Raw genomic sequence first — 21,529 nt, forward strand, 5'->3', positions numbered from 1 at the left:
GATTTGGAACTAGTGTGTGTGATGCCAGCGGTGTGATGCCAAATCATAAAATAATGCAGTTAGAAAATACAATGAGTCAATGTAAAATGTGACCCCCTCCTAATCTCATTTTCTACAATATGTCACTCCCCCAAAAACCGATCTGTAAAAAATGCCCCAACCCCACTAAACCCAACCCCGGCCGATTGTAATTATTGAAGACTCCCTGTGGCTCTTTCCTGGTCTGACTTTCAGTAATCGTGTGAATTCTCAACATTTATAACAGCAAATTGGTTACTATTTATAATGTTTGACTTTTCTTCAACTAAGTCATCTTAGCTTTCTATGAGCGTTTTCTTCTTGAGCGTCACACGACACGATGTAATTGCTGCAAACAAGGGTAACATTGTAACTGTAACAAACATGAATATCATCCATATTGGTTGAGTGTCATATATGAGTAAACCCAGGATGACTACAGCACCAAACAATGAGTACCCCCACAAATATCTGAAACTAGAAATGAAGACATTCGTACTTCTGAACTGATTTTCTACTACACTTTGAGGTACCCATGCAGTACTTTTGTATATATTTGCCTTTACTGCCATTATGAGTCTTACTGTTCCCACAACCGCCTCTGGGGTGAATTGCAGAAATGCACACACTATTTCCAGAATAATAAGACGAATGTTATCAAATCTAAAAAATGGATGTATACTGGACACATTGACCTGCAGAACGAAATACAACAGAAGCAAGGGTTTTGTTAACATCATTCGTATGGCACTGTGAGCGATGTAACTACTCAATAAATCAAAATGAGACTCTGTTCTCAATCTTGTTTCTGTGAACTGATCCTTTTGGAGTTTTTGTTGTATCCATTTCATTGGTTTTCCAACGTATTCTTTCCAAAAATAACCCATCAGTAAGATCTCTCCCTTATTCCAGCGACGTTCACGAATATCCCACGTAACGTAGTTAAAGCATGGGGCCTCCAGAAGACACACATCCCCAGCATATAGTGGTTTCAGGATGGCAGCTTCGAATGTATCATGACTTAGCACATCGATTGGCACCCTTTCCAATGGACTCTGGCGACATCCAATGACCTTTTCAATATACACCTTGTTCTTAATTAGGGCCTTGCCGAAATATCCACATTGCCCAAAAAGAGCCGAGACAGCATTTTCCCTGTCAGCGTTAATTGATTGACGGATTTTCTCGAGGTACATGTACACTGTGTCCCCTGTGGACACTTCCATCACGATTGCTGGTTGAATAAGACCCCTGTCCGGATTAGCTGCAGCAATCAATAGAAGTTTGTGGGCATCACCTGGCATGATACCAGTGTCTCCATCTAAAACAAGGGTGTAGTCAAAATTACGGCCAAGGATGTTGTCAACTGCCGGTGACTGGTGAAACAGAGGTTCGCCAAATTTACGGGCAAATTGTCCGTAGTATAGTTTGTCAGTATAAGTGTATGCGGTGTCATCACCCGCACTCAGTAACATTAGGTCTTGGTACTGTCCACATTTACGAAGAACTCTGCTAACACGTTGAATAAGCATAAATTCCTTCACAATAGCCTGGCATATTTTTTCCACGTTGTCTCTCACATACTCTGTAGTATATTTACTCCAGAAGTACTTAAATCTACATCTGTCTAAAGTATGGCCCATGCCATTTCCATACTTGAGGCCTTCTACAAGTAACACCTTGTGAATAATACCTCTGAAATATTCACAAGTTTCCTTTTCGTATGTCTTCAAATCTTTGTCATTTGTTGCACTGATTAAAACTGCTGAAATATTATGACTCAAGTTTCCCATAAATGCTTCAAACATCCTGTTGAAAGTTTCGTCGATGTCTGATTTACTGTGTGCCAAGAGATTATATGCCATGATTAAAGTGTCGTTGGAAAAATCCGCCATCTTGGTTTCCTTCCGACCTTGTACGCGGTAAATAATTGAAACGAAGGAGGTAACAACAACTTCGGCAACATTGATGTGTAGTAGACCCACCACAAAACAAAGGAAAATGCTTAGTGTCATTGACGAGTCTTTCCAGTTTATATTTACAACACAGAGTAAACGGCTGCCAGATAAATTATTAACCAACTTGCAAAAAATAGCCATCTTGAATACTTCCCATTGGTTGTTCGCTGTGACATTGCCATTTCGTCAACGAAGATATTGGTCAACAGCAACTGACAAGGATATAGTACTCCAAGCACAAGGTACTCAAAAGAGGCGTATTTATTCCTATGATGGGCATAGTGCAAAATCGCTGATATACGTCAGTTTACAAAAATCTACATTTCGCGTATTTTTCGAAAATACTCTCCGACGATGTTGATATACACACAGATACAATAACTATAATATCTGTAGATATACGACTACATATATTGACGTTTACAATGACAGTGTACAATCTAAGTGTATGTTGTCGTATATTGTTCGTACAGCTACACAACGTTAGTATACGCATTGCGTAGACGTTACCTATACCCTGTGAGTGTAGCAACGTTGACGTCACTCCAAACAACCACCTGACGTCACTATATACTGGGAGTCTCCTGTAGTTTTAAAAAATGGAAATGAATACTTTCATACTTGAATTATCCCTCTGTAAACCCCAGTGTCTTCCTTGCTTGTGACACAGATAACGAACACACATACTTGTATGTGTTTGTGAGCAAACCAAAGATGATAGGTTTTCAACCAATCTGATTAAAATATGATGTGGGAAATCGGCTAAATGCCTTCTATTTCCATCGTTTTGTGACGTTTATTTTTTGTTCTGAGTGAAGGCGACGATCATTCGAGCTTTCAACAGGGTCCAAAAAAGAAAACGAAATCATACACCGTAAGTGGAAAGCTGTTTGCATTCGCAAATAAAAAACGACGTATTGTATTGCTTCCTATTGATGAACTGTGAAGTTTAAAGCGGTGACCGGTGTGAGCTGTTAACGAGTACAAAAAGACTTCGAGATTTTAGCACTCAATACAGCTGGTACCTATATCGTTTTTCATTGTTCGTTACTCACTGTTATAATAAACCCAAGCTCGAGCGCTAGCGAATTCGCAATAAGGGCTATGTTATGTCATGGAAGTATAACCCGTGGTATAACTTATGCTATCAAAGTACTTGCTATGATCTGACAATTAGAAGTCATCTGACGACATGCGCTGCAGATATAGAATACTTATCCACTCCGCAGAGGTATATCTCAATGTGTGCTCGATTTGGAGGGAAAACTGGCCGGCCTATATTGGCAAAAATCACTCTGATGATAATTATTACTAATAATATAAGCGAAAGTGGGTATTTCGTTTGTGAATGTCAAGTACAAATGCCGTATACTGCTATAATGTTTTTCTTGTAGTCTCATTGCAAGGAGTCAGCGCTTTGCTCAAGCATTATTACGGACTGCATGTAACCTACACGCATCAAGCTGCTGGTGAGCATTTTGTACACTAGTCTTTAAAGTGTTAGTGTACACTGTACCACTAAGGAGACCACTATGGTGGTCTGAGGTATACATGATCATGGAAATATGATGCGATGTACTAATTCAAAGTGTACGTTGATATGAGGAGTAAAGGGAATAAAGTCATTCTTCGACTTGTCCTTCCTTTCTACTGTTTTTTTTTTATCATTAGAGTCAGTCGGATTACTTTTCGGTGTCTGTCCCTCGCACATTCAGATATCTCCGACTCCTGTACGCGTGGAATCTGTGGTAGCAGTCGTGTAATTCTTTTTATTTCTTCAGTCTTATGGATCAACAGAAACGAATGTTTGTAATACGCCAACCAATACCATGTGATGCATACACGCTATTTACTTACCGTGCACGTTCATATTAGTTTGTAACCACCCGATTACCTGGTACAAAATGTAAAAATCACCTGAATGCAAGACATTTTATTTGTAGGATGGGACAGTTACTATGGCAGTGCTGTACTAGAAATGTTAGCCAACCAGCATCAGGCAAGAGACTTGATGTGTATCTGTTTGAATGTTGTCGTTAATATCGGGTCGACAGTAATTGCAAATGGGTCGTACATTTCCAGAATTGTGACCAGATTTAAAACAAAATAAAAACAAAAACAAAAAAAACACCATGATATACTTAGTCGATGCGTCGACTAAGTATAATTTTGTCAAAAAGTGACAATCGGTGTCGTCCATTTCATTTCTCCTTTAATACCATTCTTTCTTGATGTGATTAATATCGCCTTGAATGTCCAGAAGTTCCCACTTAGATTGGAGACTTATGGGAGAGTTTGTCCGACGATGTCAAAATTATCTGATTTGTTTTGTTGTTTCTGACGTAATGTTTAACGTCGGTCAGAGCTATGAATTTTATGGCACACAATTATAAGACGTGTTTTTTTCTCGCTTCCGTGGCGTAATCGATTATGTTATCCATCCCAAAGTTGCACATATATAAATATGTTATTCAATTTGTTTGTGGGGGGGGGGGGGGGTAACGGAGAAACTCCCATACTTAAGCCGGTTCAATTCCTGCTATAACTGAAGAATCCATACAGCAAATGGTATTTTGCCGCCTGGAAACCACGGATATATCTGTGTAAAAAAGTAACTGAGAGCTCACTGCTATTAACGCGAAATTGATTTGATTCAGTTCGAGTAGATGTTCTTGGTCAATCGAATGATCCTGTCAGAAGAAAGTTTAAGCTTTCTCAATCATTATGATTAATACATATGAATAAAATATACAAACGTTCATTTTATGTATATTGTTTGAGTATTATAAGTTGCGATCAACAAAAAAAGAGCAAGACATAGTTAAGGAAACACCTAAGAAAAATTATTGGAGCAAATGTATATTTATTATTACCGAAAGTAAAAAAGACCACACCTAATAACCACTTTTTGCACTGTTTTGACTTTGAATCAAGATTAGATGGGAAAGTGAAGGCTGTCTGTGTCCGATCTCCAACCGCGATATTACACGACCTCCCATTGCGATCTTGCTAATTTAAAGTGTATTTCTTATTGGTTTCTGCGTGGGTGTATCTAACAGCAACTGAACACTGACAAGAAACGAACAGTATCACAATATCATATAATTTTCAAATTCATACAATATGATGGTACACAACATATGATTATACAACAATGCATTGTATTGTATTGTGTTTTAAAAATATTAACAGATTCACCAATTCTCTATGTGAATTTCAGCGTGTGTCCAATAACGTGGCCTCTGAAGATAATGTAGGTATAAACTCTATATATATATTTCAAGTATTCACTAGTAATCGTCATTTATGGAGGACTGGCTACATATTCTCGTTGAATGTCATTATGTGGGGTCAGCCTGCTCGTGACTAAAAGAGAGTCTCTACAAAGGTCCTGAGACCGGAATGGCTTTCATGCACAGTCAACGAGCATGCCAGGACCTATTTCCTCGCCAGAGGGAGTGGCCAACGGTGAGTGTGAGTGACGCAAGATGTGAAATAGTCGTTGGTGGCGCACCACAAACGGTAGTGGAATGTGTGGAGTGCCACCAGATTAATCATTTTGTCTAAGAAAGCGATCATGCCAAATGAGTTCCAATCATCCTCATGACAAAATAAGTGAATTATAGTGATTAAAACACCTTTCATGCACTGCCAAAGAGCCTATTATCCTTTAGCTCTTAATCAAATATATGTATGTAATGCAAATGATGTACATGAGCCAACTCTGTTATCAATGGTGAGAGATAATGTCACTCCCTAACAGCTAACAAGCTAACGGGATATTAGTTAGATAAATAAAAAACATTGCACAGACCTCAGTGTAGTCTGTAAGGAACGCTGTCATGTGGCGCCCTCACACATCGGCCAACCCTCAGCCATCGACACGACGTATCTTACTGTCGATCCTTCATGGCCAGGGCTTGTAATTTTTCCAGAGCCTCTATCAATTTTTCTGCTGATTCGCAAAAGGGAACGTTGTTGATATTGCACATCATTCAACCATAATGAAGTTCACTGTATGAAGATATTTCAACTGTTACAACACATTGCACCGTTTGTTTTTTACTGCCCAACATGATTGGTACACATTTATGATTTAAAAAGTACACTAATTCAAACTTACTACCTCCTAGTTCTTTCCCGCACTTCTCTAAATTGAACAACGTTATCAGTCAGATTTCCATCAGACATGCGCAGATCATTGATGGAGTCCCCGTCCACATTCACCCGCATATTTTTTCATTACATAATCGGACATTCTAGTTAGGCTTAATTTGATTTTGAACTGTCACCAACGATACTACTAATATTATTTGAGGTTTTGATGAGTTTTGTAAAGACGAACTTACAGAGAAAAAAATCACATGAACATTCTGGAACTGGGACGCTGTCACAAATTAGAAGTAAATGTCAGTGGTTCTTGAAAGCACAGTGAACTTTATTCATACCAAAAGATATGTTATGGTAAGTAGAGAGGATAGACAGTCCTGAGAAAAATGCTGGCAGTTCATTCCTTTGACCAATAATTGCTCAGACGGTAGACAGATTTGCTATGTAGAATTAGAGATCACTCGCATGGTATGCAAATCAATCGTACACACACACACACACACACACACACACACACACACACACACACACACACACAAATATATATATATATATATATATATATATATATATATATATATATATATATATATATATATATATATATATATATATATATATATATATATTAAATTTTACTTCCAGCACGAGGTAAAATGTTATTACAGGTACCGAAAATTCAAGCTTAGGAGAGCGATCTGTAAAAAATGGGGTCCAAACTCCACCCCCCCCCCCCCCACGGCCTGTTGTAATTATTAATGACTCGCTGTGGCTCTTTCTTGGTCAGACTTTCAGTAATCGTGTGAATTCTCAACATTTATAACAGCAAATTGGTTACTATTTACAATGTTTGACTTTTCATCAACTAAGTCATCTGAGCTTTCTATGAGCGTTTTCTTCTTGAGCGTTACGCGACACGATGTAACAGCTGCAAACAGGGGTAATATTGTAACTGTAACAAACATGAATATCATCCATATTGGTCGAGTACCATAAGTGAGTAAACCCAGAATGACTACAGCACCAAACAATGAGTACCCCCACAAATATCTGAAACTAGAAATGAAGACATTCGTACTCCTGAACTGATTTTCTACTACACTTTGAGGTACCCATGCAGTATTTTTGTATATATTTGCCTTTACTGCCATTATGAGTCTTACTGTTCCCACGACTGCCTCTGGGGTGAATTGCAGAAATGCACACACTATTTCAAGAAGAATAAGATGAATTTTAGCGAATCTAAAAACCGCTATTTTGGGAAGCACTATCATGATCATCATAACCAGGGAAAATGTCAAAAATGGATGTATACTGGACACATTGACCTGCAGAACGAAATACAACAGAAGCAAGGGTTTTGTTAACATCATTCGTATGGCACTGTGAGCGATGTAACTACTCACTAAATCAAAATGAGACTCTGTTCTCACTCTTGTTTCTGTAAACTGATCCTTTTGGAGTTTTCGTTGTATCCATTTCATTGGTTTTCCAACGTATTCTTTCCAAAAATAACCCATCAGTAAGATCTCTCCCTTATTCCAGCGACGTTCACGAATATCCCATGTAACGTAGTTAAAGCATGGGGCCTCCAGAAGACACACATCCCCGACATATAGTGGTTTCAGGATGGCAGCTTCGAATGTATCATGACTTAGCACATCGATTGGCACCCTTTCCAATGGACTCTGGCGACATCCAATGACCTTTTCAATATACACCTTGTTCTTAATTAGGGCCTTGCCGAAAAATCCACATTGCCCAAAAAGAGCCGAGACAGCATTTTCCCTGTCAGCGTTAATTGATTGACGGATTTTCTCGAGGTACATGTACACTGTGTCCCCTGTGGACACTTCCATCACGATTGCTGGTTGAATAAGACCCCTGTCTGGATTAGCTGCAGCAATCAATAGAAGTTTGTGGGCATCACCAGGCATGATGCCAGTGTCTCCATCTAAAACAAGGGTGTAGTCGAAATTACGGCCAAGGATGTTGTCAACTGCCGGTGACTGGTGAAAAAGAGGTTCGCCAAATTTACGAACAAGTGGTCCATAATATAGTTTGTCAGTATAAGTGTATGCGGTGTCATCACCCGCACTCAGTAACATTAGGTCTTGGTACTGTCCACATTTACGAAGTACTCTGCTAACACGTTGAATAAGCATAAATTCCTTCACAGTAGCCTGGCATATTTTTTCCACGTTGTCCCTCACATACTCAATAGCATATTTACTCCAGAAGTACTTAAGTCTATATCTGTCTAAAGTATGGCCCATGCCATTTCCATACTTGAGGCCTTCTACAAGTAAAACCTTGTGAATAATACCTCTGAAATATTCACAAGTTTCCTTTTCGTATATCTTCAAATCTTTGTTGTTTGTTGCACTGATTAAAACTGCTGAAATATTATGACTCAAGTTTCCCATAAATGCTTCAAACATCCTGTTGAAAGTTTCGTCGATGTCTGATTTACTGTGTGCCAAGAGATTATATGCCATGATTAAAGTGTCGTTGGAAAAATCCGCCATCTTGGTTTCCTTCCGACCTCGTACCCGGTAAATAATTGTAACGAAGGAGGTAACAACAACTTCGGCAACGTTGGTGTGTAATAGACCCACCACAAAACAAAGGCAAATACTTAGTGTCATTGACGAGTCTTTCCAGTTTATATTTACAACGCAGAGTATAATAGCTGCTAGAGAAATTATTAACCAACTTGCAAAAAATAGCCATCTCGAATACTTCTCATTGGTTGTTCGCTGTGACATTGCCGTTTCGTCAATGAAGATATTGGTCAACAGCAACTGACAAGGATATAGTACTCCAGGCACAAGGCACTCCAAAGAGGCGTATTTATTCATATGACGTGGTCCTAGTATGTGACCTTGATATGATTTACAGGTTCCATAAACATACATTAGGTAGTCTTCAGTATTTACAAGGGGGAGGGCCGGGGGAATTGGGAGGGGTCACTTTCTACAAATTGGCTCTCGTGGGAGGCCCATAGTTTAGAAAATGGGGGGGGGGCAGTTAACATTTTACTTTGACTCATTGTATTGCCAAACATTGCATTATTTTGGATTTCTTGTCACCCCAACACTGCCACCAGTTCCAAATCCCATGGCTGCAACTAATGTAATAAATTAATTGTCAATTGTAGTGTGAAGAGAGGAGTGGATCTCACAGGTGTAAAATGGGAACAGTTTGGGTAAGATGCTAATAACGCTGTGGGTATCATGACCTCAGTCCTGACAATGTCAGGAATGTGCCAACCAATCACTGGGAGTTGTGGCCTTCAGTTCAGCCATTGAGATCCAAACACAGGTGTGTATTAATGCAGTACCTTTAAACACAACCACATAGCGGTAAGAGTGGGAAATAGCCAATGCATATAATACTTTCAACATTGGTGGCAGCGGTGGGATTAAGTCCTTACCAATGACTCTGGAACTTGTGTCCTTTTACACTTCTGACAGCATTTTAACCTATGTTTTGAGCTACTTTAACATGGGATGGTCAGGTTTTAGAGAAAGATAGTTGGAAAAGGACCGCTTTTTAGCAAGATGGAGTCGGGGATGGTCACATTATATGCAACAGCCCAAGCCTGATTTCCTCCGACCCTACCCTCTCGTAATTACTTAGTAATACTATAGTGTCAAGGCACTGATCAATCATCATGTACCCTCCGACAAATTGATGCACCACTGAATGGTTAACCCTTAACCCCCAAAACAATATATCATTTTTGCAGCTCTCTCTTTCCACCTTGGAACGTCTACTGGAGATATATTATTCTATACAATTCAAATGTTCATGATTATGACGTCACATCCTCAATTGTAAGGAACCAATGGTGACGTCTACCTTTAGACGACAACATGGATTTTCATATTTAATGAAAGTATTAATCAACGTACCCAGACAAAAGAAACCATATTATTTAATAGAGGTTCCTTCGAGCTTGTGCCTGCACGTTTCGTGTACAAAAATCGACCATTGCGGTAAACACATACAAGCTGTTTGAAAACAAACAGATGGAGCGTAATTTATGTATCTGCGAACCGATAAAGACTACATTTACCAGATGAAGGAATAGGGTATGTAACTATATTATTGATTACAAAGAACCGTTTTCGTTTGAGAAATGTCGGCTGCTAAAAACACGATTTCATTTCTCTTTTTGGGCAGGACCATGGAGAGGTGTGACCAAGAAAACTTGTACAAACATGGTTTCCTAGGTCTGAAACACTCCTTAATGAATATACAGTTATGATAGTTACAGTCATACTTTCCAGTTAAGAACTGCACAAAAGGTAAAGAGTGAGAAAATGATTCCTGAGGTGGGGTTAAGTTACTTAGTACTTGTCATTAAGGGAAGTAAGTTAAGCGTATTTTAAACAACACCTGACATAACAGGCAATGTGTACTTAGTGTCTCTAAACTGCGACATGGAATTAACCGTCTTCGTAACCGTCTCCGCACTTCGTCAGTTTTCCATATACTGACTTAGTGATCCCAGAATTTATATTGTCACGAAATGGGATTATGTTTAGCCGAAGCTTAGAGGATCAGTTTGGACTAAGATTAAAATCCAGGTCTGAAAAACAGTTGCCTTGCAGAACTATAGCAAAGGTTAAATCAATAATCCCATTTAATTCCTGTGACTCCACTGATGAGATGCGAGAACCTTGGATTGAAACACTGGCCTTTAAAAGAACAAAACAAATAGTAAGCATTATGCTCTATGCCAGGAAGTGTTACTAAGGAATTTCTCTGACTTTCATCAGTTCACTCTTACTACTATGGATGTGGCAAAAATATTAAGGAATGTGAACTTTTAGACACAATACACAACGGACTGGTCCTTGTAACATTTAAATGTAACTATTTGTTCACAACGCTAACAACTACCATGCATATTATATTGCTTCTATATTTACGGCCAAATGGACAGAGATGATTAATTTATTATTTATTCAATGAGATGCAATTGTACAGTTTGCACGGTGGTCAATTAAAACATTGCTACAGTGCTATAGGTGAATAAAATATGCATGCATATCGACGGTGTGGTAAGAAGGGGCCGTGGATTTCAAGTCAGCCTTAAATCGTTACCAGTTGTTATTCTGTGTCGGTTGACCACTCTGTACCCCATGTACAAAGTATCAGATGTAGTTTGTCGTGTATGTTGTGTACTTGCACTCCATTTACCTGTTCTTTTTTCATTAGAGTATGTGTTGCTAAAATAAGCAGTTTTTGAGTACTAGATTAATAACCACCTAACCTATATGAAAAGAGGGTAATCATGGTCAGTTCTACTAGAAATAAATGAACAACAAATGCAGGTATCTGTAGAACACTGTGAATGCAATAGACGGCAATAAGATCATCTGGATGGTATCGATGTTAGCTACAGTATTATTGATCTCTGTTCGCAATTATTCCTGTCTCTTGATATTCTATTAAATTAAAGCAAAAATTAGGCTCAAATCTTTCACTTGCCCTCACTTTTACAACATCAGTCACGTTTTAAAGTAGTCAGCTAGAGATAGCTCAAATCGGAAATGACGTCACAACCTAGCTTGGTTAACGCCTGCTTCATATCATGTTCCCGTTGTTTGTTAAATTATCAACAGTCGTCTTAGTCTATCAGCTAGCCCTCGGATGTTCTTCCGATAAAATACGACACATAGCCGAACAACGCTATCGAGGATGGAACATCCGTGTTCGGGCAGGCCCTCACATGCGAACTTCGTTCGCTTATAGTTATAGCATCGAAAGAAAGCCCGAACGTCTAGCAGCAAGACTACAGTCGTCTTGGCTTCTTTGGAAAACATATTTCGATACTATTTTAGTTGATGAAATAGTGTAGAACTAGAACTTAGTACATGATTTTTTTCTGGAAGTATGTGTATGTGATGCGCTCGGTGAAATGGAGACTATTCAAAGCCAAATGAGGCAGCGAAAGTAGTCGAAAACCATGAATTCTACTGTGTATAGCTACTTACACACAAACACAATATTTAGAGTTGCAGTGAGTTTTTCCTCATGTTCTTATAAGATTGTCCTGTGAAGTGCAAGTTACTCTTGGAACTTGGGCACTTCTAAACAATTCCCAAAGCAAGTCGTAACAGTAGCGCCCTGAGCTGACAACTGTATCCTGCCAGATGTAATTTAAATATTCATAGAGTAAATAAAGGTAAAATTAGGATAATCGAAGAAACGTTGTCATTCCTCGCACAGATAATAGTGAGCTCCGAGATGGCTTCAACTTCTAGTTCACCCGGCCGTGCAGACCCTGCAAGTGTTACAATATTTATATGCATCACTATATACCGAAGAGAAACAACATTTCTGCTGCCGAGAAGACCTCAAGCACTTAAACATCGACACAATGTCATCACCTCTAGACAATCTATTAGTCTTCGTCACCCAGACAGATCTGCCACTGCCACTTCAACCCAGCCAGCAACAGCAACTGCAACCACACCCGAACATCTACCTGTTTTTCCAAACCATGGAATATAAGTGCACGTGTCCATGTCGCACATTAGAAATGGTGTAAAACACATTGACTGTCCGCTGAGAGACTGGTGTGAAAAACGCGAGGCATTTAACAGTCCGCTGAGGGACTGATATGAGAAAAACGCGAAGAGGCATTTTTTAAAAAGTCCACTGAGGGGACAAAAAAGGAAAACACCGATCGCGTGTCGAGGGGTTTAACAATCCTCCGAGAGATAGAGAGCGAGAGAAAATAATAATAATAGAAATGACACTGTTACATGAGAACCCGAGTCAAGGTGTTTTACATGTAAAAGTGCATCGAAGAAAGTTTGTGACTGCGGGTAGAGAAGCCCATTCTACACAAGACGTTTATGTTCTATCGATATGAACAAATGTTGAGTCTCCATCAAATGGTGACAGGGTGACCGACTTCCGGGTAGATATACATAAACATTTGCTCTGTATTATACAATTGTATTATCATACCATCTGTTGAAAGGCTAACATAGAGTCAGTCTCGTGAACAACTATACCGAAACGTAAGAAAACTACCAAGGTGATAAAGAAATTAGTTTTAAAATGTTGATGCCCATTACTTTGATATGGTGTCTTTTTATATCAGCCCCAGCATCAGCATTAATTAACTGTTACAATCTTCCACGATTTTTCACCTATAAATAAACTGGGTCTCCAACTCATACTATGCTGTCTTTTTCAACGTATTAGTATTCTCTCAGACCACTAACTAAAAAAGCATGCTCTGACGTAACGATCTCATCCTTCGACTACTGGACGTGTTTCCCCTAATCACCACCATATGTAACTTTTATATACACTTGTTATAATTTGTCAGAATATTATTAACGTCAAAAACTTAACAAAATATAAGGTTTGTATTTTTACCCCTTAACAATGCGAACTGTTCCTATTATAATGTGTATATGCTAATAACGCTTGTCCTGACAATCGTCACTTTTCTAACCTGTAGGACAATGTTTATTTATACCAACTTTGATTTCTTGTGTGACAAAATGTATTATGAACACATGACTTCATGCAAACTACAGGTAAAAGAAATAAATACAACATTTCGTTTTAGATTAAAAGGAAAATGCAGTAGAAATGTAAACTCATGTATGTATGTATGTATGTATGTATGTATGTATGTGCGTGTGTATATATGTATGTATGTATGTATGTATGTATGTATGTATGTATGTATGTATGTATGTATGTATGTATGTATGCGTGTGTCCGTACGTGCATAAGAATAATATAATATAATGTAATCCTTATGGTACCAATGATAAGATAACACTAATGTGAGAACCTGGGATTGAAGCTCTGGCATTTAAAGATCACTATATTTGACCTAATATTTATAATAACAACCATATTTTCTTTTAATATAAAAGGAGAAATAAATATCGTCAAACAGAGTACTTAGAAAATAAATAGTTCCGGAATTCATGAAATCAACATGGTTGTACCATGGTAGTACAAGTACCATCCAAGTGGTACTTCCATGGTTGTGTTAATTGAATATACTAGTAAATTGAAAAACCACTAAATGCAATGAAAGGACTTGATTAGCGCCCTCTATGGTTATACTTTTATAGATTTTAATAATTGACAAGTACTTTCACACCTGAAACAAAAAACAATCATCCAAAATAGGATTATCCTAGGCATGTCTCATAACAGATAGTATCGTACTCTATCACACAATTGGAAAAGTTTTTCTCAGCTTACCTTATGTTTGCGGGAATACATTAATGTATATTCTACTTCATTCAATGGCGATACACCTATCTCAAGTTATTTAATCTCCGGTCAAAGGTCATCGCTATCCACAGGGATTGTAGAAAATGTACCAGTAGTCTCAAATAAGGTAACGGGCAAATTCATATGCATGCACAAACTGTCAATGTTCTTCTTACAACAATTCATAAAGATCGTTACAATAATGTGTTAACCATAATATGCATTGAATATAACGTTAACGTTGTCCACAATACTTAAACAATAATGTACGCCCTCCCAGCCCATAATGGACGAAAGCAAACTTTGAACGACCCATTATGGAGTGCAAAGTTTGCTTGAGTCCATTATGGACTGGGAGGGCGTACATTATTGTTATTATTTTTATAGTTTTGCCAATTCCAGTGAATTTGTAGACCGAGAAACGCAAAATAACGTATAATATACACAGCGCTGAACATCGTCTACCATGTTCGGCCCGGAAGCTGAATACTAATCATAGCGACACACGTACGTACACGTACACACACATATACACTTCATGAAGTTCAACAAATTTGTGTTCACAGCAGTTCATTGAAGCTTCAATGAACTGCTGTGAACACAAATTTGTTTCATGAATGCGTTGTATTTTTAAACAGTGGAAGTGACAATCATAAGTAACAACATACATTTCGATAAAATACCTAGCCGTATGAAGAAACAGAACAAATCTCATCTCCATGTAGTACATGCTGTAAACCTGGAAATGTTTGCGTAAGATTTATTTTCGCTAATTTCGCTACAAAACAAAAACGCGAAAATAAGTAATAGCGAAAATATATATTTCTGCATAATGCAATGTACCAGTATGGTTATTAGTGAAAATTAATCTTTATGAACTACATGAAGACTGTAAAATCACAAAATTTTCTAGTCGTGCAAATATGCAGGTTTACAGTATATGGCATGTACGACGCGACGTCCCAACACAGCCAGTTACACTAATACTTATGCTCGTTCCGGGGCCGCGATGCCCAATAACGAAGTACATTATCAGTAATGTTGTACAGCGATGACGTCACAGAATTCACAAGAATTGGTAATGCTATAATGTAATAAACAATAATCCAGCTTAACGAAAAATGACGGTGCAGAAAAAATAGTACTATTAAAATTTGAAGAAAATAAATGTATCTAATGCTATGGCGCCAATATTGTCTTGATGATATCCATGTATTTGTTATATAAAAGCCAAAGTACAAACCAAAGTATCACTTGGTCAAAATCTATTATTCATCACGTGGCATCATATTTCGACCTGACAACCACAACATTTTCACTGAAAATTGTTAAAATACCAATAATGAGACATTGCATATTTTAACCACAGTGCTAGTGGTCGATATTATCCGTCAGCAGTACAGAAACAGGTTGGAATCGTCATCGCCGTTGAGGGCGCTGATTACCCGCATGTGAGTCATACTGTTCAGGTGTACGATATATAAGTTATTATACCTAACGCCTAACGAAACATTTTCAAAACACGTTCTAGTTGTGGCTACTGCAGCTTTAAACTAGGTTAGGTCGGCCGTGGGTTATCGGATACACACATTTTTTTTTATCTCGCCTTATGATAATAATTACCCGGTCATGTAACCCAACGTCAATTTTACTATGACGCTCATTGTATAATTTGATCTATTACTATTCATCTTTGCCAACATGTGACCTATGGGTTAGATTGAAATGCTGGTAGCCTGTCAAACTTCCGTCATGTCATACACGCAGGATTTACGGTGGGAGGTTTTTTAAATAAAATGTGAGAGGGAGCACGAAAGAAACGGATGTGCGAGCATGTAAGTTCTGAACCCCCCCCCCTCTCTCTCTCTCTCTCTCTCTCTCTCTCTCTCTCTCTCTCTCTCTCTCTCTCTCTCTCTCTCTCTCTCTCTCTCTCTCTCTCTCTGCTCTTTATAGGAGTCATCACAATTCACGGTCACACCTATGCAAGCTTAGCTTATGAACAATTGGGCGAAATAATGACAATGCTCATTAGCCCCTGCCCTCATCCAAGAAAAATCGCAAAACTTGAAATCTCGCGAGTGGAATGGCTGTATATCTGATGGGAAGAAACCAATAACACAGAGACAGGTGAAAATCAACGGAAAACATATTAAATACTTGAACTACACACCCACTCACACATGAAGAAAAAAATCTACCTACTCCACCTATTGTAAAATTGAGCGTAATCGAAACCACGCAATTTTTTTGGCCTTACGTACGCCGATGACGTATGTGCGCGTTGTTTTAAACGTAAAACGAACAGGATGTAAATCCCTGCTTTCTGTTTGAGCACAAAACTGGGCTTGGGCATAATATAGAGCAGCTATGTTCATGAGACTTAATGGTGATACTACTACTACTACTACTACTACTACTACTACCACTACCACTACTACTACTACTACTACTACTACTGCTACTGCTACTGCTACTACCACTACCACTACCACTACTACTACTACTACTACTACTACTACCACTACCACTACCACTACCACTACCACCACTACTACTACTACTACTACTACTACTACTACTACTACTACTACTACTACTACTAGATTTTACAACAGTTCCCTAGTTTCACCTTTAACGAAAAGCAACCTGTACTTTAAATAAAGGAAGGGAAAGGTCATTTGATGTGTAATTTTAAACCTTGTTTGCATTAGTGTAGCCTACCTGCAATGTTATCGTTAAGAGGGATGATTAAAATTGTTAATTCCTTCAACCTTCTGTAAACAAACAAACAAACATGATGCATATCAATCAAGATGACGCGTTGTTTATTTATGTTTATTTAACTATATATTGAGCAAATATGAATATTAATCTTAATTACCATATCAATACCTTTAGATATAAAATAATGTTGTCATTCAGCTAAATTCTATCACTGGAGTCAGCAAATATACACATGCAAATCACAATGCTTTGTCATGCACAAATGGAATTTGCTTAGGAGGAAACTGCATACAGCCAGTGGGACGAACACGAAATACATATTTTTCACATGCTGGGTAACATTTTCCATTTTAGCTGTTCTTTTCTGTGCTGTTAACATTGATTGGAAAAAATCCTCGATTCCGCAAGGCATTTGTTTGTGTTTTGTCGTCGGTGTACTACATAGCAACGTTGCCGAAGTTGTTGTTACCTCCTTCGTTACAATTATTTACCGGGTACGAGGTCGGAAGGAAACCAAGATGGCGGATTTTTCCAACGACACTTTAATCATGGCATATAATCTCTTGGCACACAGTAAATCAGACATCGACGAAACTTTCAACAGGATGTTTGAAGCATTTATGGGAAACTTGAGTCACAATATTTCAGCAGTTTTAATCAGTGCAACAAACGACAAAGATTTGAAGATATACGAAAAGGAAACTTGTGAATATTTCAGAGGCATTATTCACAAGGTTTTACTTGTAGAAGGCCTCAAGTATGGAAATGGCATGGGCCATACTTTAGACAGATATAGACTTAAGTACTTCTGGAGTAAATATACTATTGAGTATGTGAGGGACAACGTGGAAAAATTATGCCTGGCTATTGTGAACGAATTTATGCTTATTCAACGTGTTAGCAGAGTACTTCGTAAATGTGGACAGTACCAAGACCTAATGTTACTGAGTGCGGGTGATGACACCGCATACACTTATACTGACAAACTATACTACGGACCATTTGCCCGTAAATTTGGCGAACCTCTGTTTCATCAGTCACCGGCAGTTGACAACATCTTTGGCCGTAATTTTGACTACACCCTTGTTTTAGATGGAGACACTGGTATCATGCCAGGTGATGCCCACAAACTTCTTTTGATTGCTGCTGCCAATCCAGACAGGGGTCTTATTCAACCAGCAATCGTGATGGAAGTGTCCACAGGGGACACATTGTACATGTATCTCGAGAAGATCCGCCAGACTGTAAATGCTGACACGGCAAACGCTGTTTCGGCTCTTCTTGGGCAATGTGGGTTCTTCGGCAAGGCCCTAATTAAGAACAAGGTGTATATTGAAAAGGTCATTGGATGTCGCCAGAGTCCATTAGAAAGGGTGCCAATCGACGTGCTGAGTCATGATACGTTCGAAGCTGCCATGCTGAAACCACTATATGCCGGGGATGTGTACCTTCTGGAGGCCCCGTGTTTTAACTACGTTACGTGGGATATTCGTGAACGTCGCTGGAATAAGGGAGAGATTTTATTGATGGGTTATTTTTGGAAAGAATATGTTGGAAAACCAATGAAATGGATACAACAAAAACTCCAAAAGGATCAGTTTACAGAAACAAGAGTGAGAACAGAGTCTCATTTTGATTTAGTGAGTAGTTACATCGCTCACAGTGCCATACGAATGATGTTTACGAAACCTCTGCTTTTGTTCTATCTCATTCTACAAGTTAATGTGTACTGTATATACCCATATTTGTCATTCATTACAGTTATGATAATCGTGATAGTGCTTCCCAAAATAGCGGTTTTGAGGTTTGATAACATCCATCTTATCATATTTGAAACGCTGTGTGCTATTTTGCAATATACTCCTGAAGCGGTTGTTGGAACAGTCAGACTCATAATGGCAGTAAAGGCGAATATAAGCAAAAACACTGCATGGGTACCTCAAAGTGTTGTCGAAGATCAATTCAAAAACACTAACGTTTTTGTTTCAAGCTTCCAATATTTATGGGGGTACTCTCTGTTTGGGGCATTAGTCATCTTGGTCCTCCTTTTTTCAGATACCCGACAGCTATGGATGATATCAATGTTCCTTACAGTGTTCGTTTTGCCCCTCTTCGCAGCTGTTACGTCATGTCGTGTGACAGTAAAAGAGAACCCAAAAGTACCAAATTTGGATGACATCATTGAAGGACCATCAGACTTAGTAAATAGTAAAGATTCAACTGTTATCAATATCAATGATTATGCTGATCATCCTTATAAATGAAATTGTTTTAAACACATCCTGAGCTTATTCGATGTTATGAGGGGTTTGTATAAATTGAGGGTTGGTAACAGTGGAACACTGTGTCACATTCGAGGACGTTCAAATCTGGTCATCTCTACAGAAAACAAACTCCTAGTCATCCTAAAGGAAGAACACGATTAAGTTAAGGTTTTCATTAATAAGGTGAAAATGAAATAATGTAAATTTGTGACAATTCTGTATTGTCATGATGATACTGGCGTCTTTTAAAACCCGATACCACATGAGTTGAGAAATATATATCCACCCACCACCCAATCTCTCCCCTTATTTAAAGAATGGACATTTTCTTTCGATTTTGTCCATGAAGATAAGTATACATAACAGTATAATATGAACACCTTTGTTTACAATTAAACAGGGTTTCTATTCAATTTCCACAGGCTTTGATGATGATGATGATGATGATGATGATGATGATGATGATATATATATATATATATATATATATATATATATATATATATATATATATATATATATATATATATATATATATATATATATATATATATATATATATATATATAATGAAATTATACTCATTATTAGTGGTAAAATTAACAGAATTAACAGACATTCGAAATTGATGGTATAAAATTCACAGCTCAACACCCATGACAATTCTAGGATTATATGACACTGCCATGTGTTCATGTTGATTTTTAGAAATTATACAATATTACTTTGATTACGGGTAACCTCACATTCTAAAGACCCTTTTCACGTATCACATGCAGAATTCAAAAGCCATTAGCGACCAGCGGATTGTACATTATTTTACGACTGCCAAATGAAAAGAATGTGAAATACCAAAACAGATAAATGATATAAAGGAATAGATACCATGTTTCGTCCTATGTCAGATACTATGTCAGATACTAGTAAAGACCAAACAATCTGAATGCCTTCCATAAGGTGAAATGGCGAAACTCTTAGTTAGCACACATCATAACATGGTATATCACTAAAGTATTATATTGCAAATGTCATTACTTATGCTAATGACTCATTAAGATTAAAAACGACATCACCCGCCTATATTTGTTATTATTAATGTATGTACCAATTTATATGAAATTATATGCTGTACATTCTTCATATATTATTTTATTATCAAAATATTATGGAATAAAGAACCCATTACATTTAAACATTACTTTAACAAGCTTTGTAGGACCTATGTGTTTTACAATCATCAATGAATGTACCAGATTTTATGAAATTTGGAGCAGGCACTACTAAGTTATTGCCTTATTGCCGTAAATATTTATTTATTAAATAAATCATTAAAATTCATGAAATGTTTATCAAAACCTAGTCAGTTCTAGCCATTACCTTAAAAAGGTGTATATCAAAATTGAGCAAGCTGTTTTCGAGAAAGTCACAATTTATGCAAATACTTCATTAATATTCATGAAAATTATCAAAACCTAACCTGTTATATCCATTACCTTAAAAAGTTGAGTACCAAAATTGAGCAAGCTGATTTTGATAAAACGATGACACAGAAAACAGACGCGCGCAGGCAGACAGACAGACAGACACACACACATACACATACACATACACATACACATACACATACACATACACACCACCACCACCACCACCATACTATGAATGGACTGTTTTCATGAATACATAATTTGATACTAATATTAACTCCCTAATAGTATTATACAACACTAGATGCTACAATTGCCTTTGACCACAACAATTAGAAAAACCCCGTCTTTCATTCAGTTGTAGTATTTTTTTATTTATGAGCATGGTCATAAAGTTATTATTTCTGTAATATACCATATCAAAATAAACTAAGAAGTGTATGTATGTTCAAAAGTATGATAAATTATACTCTCATTAACATTACGTTTGTATCAATGTGCAAATAGCCAATCTTGTGTTACCATCACATTTTATCATATATAAATATAAAATATTTTGACCTTGTAGTACAGGAGGGGTAATGTGATCAATGCTTGTCGACATCATGGTCATGATTCCGTGACGTATATAATTTATATGTTTATGTATGACCAATATGGATATTCGTTACTGGTACGGTGTTAGATACACACATTTGGTGAACAGAATGCATTTTAACACTTTGTGAGTGCCATTATCTTAAAATGGGGACAATGGTGA

General features: G+C 37.6%; 3 protein-coding genes across 3 annotated transcripts; 1 reads left to right on the top strand and 2 right to left on the bottom strand.

Moving 5' to 3' along the window:
- Positions 1-314: 314 nt before the first annotated feature.
- Positions 315-1,913, bottom strand: LOC144447763 (uncharacterized). Its single transcript, XM_078137844.1, has one exon. The coding sequence runs from the start codon at positions 1,911-1,913 to the stop codon at positions 315-317; it is 1,599 nt and encodes a 532-aa protein (XP_077993970.1).
- Positions 1,914-6,877: 4,964 nt separating this feature from the next.
- On the bottom strand, positions 6,878-8,614 carry LOC144447764 (uncharacterized). Its single transcript, XM_078137845.1, has one exon. It carries the CDS (start codon positions 8,612-8,614, stop codon positions 6,878-6,880), a length of 1,737 nt encoding a protein of 578 aa, XP_077993971.1.
- An 8,982-nt stretch (positions 8,615-17,596) lies between these two features.
- Positions 17,597-19,342, top strand: LOC144447765 (uncharacterized). The gene has a single exon (XM_078137847.1). The coding sequence runs from the start codon at positions 17,597-17,599 to the stop codon at positions 19,340-19,342; it is 1,746 nt and encodes a 581-aa protein (XP_077993973.1).
- Positions 19,343-21,529: the final 2,187 nt, after the last annotated feature.

This window comes from Glandiceps talaboti, chromosome 16, assembly GCF_964340395.1.
Source record: "Glandiceps talaboti chromosome 16, keGlaTala1.1, whole genome shotgun sequence".
In the NCBI taxonomy this organism is placed as follows: Eukaryota; Metazoa; Hemichordata; class Enteropneusta; family Spengelidae; genus Glandiceps; species Glandiceps talaboti.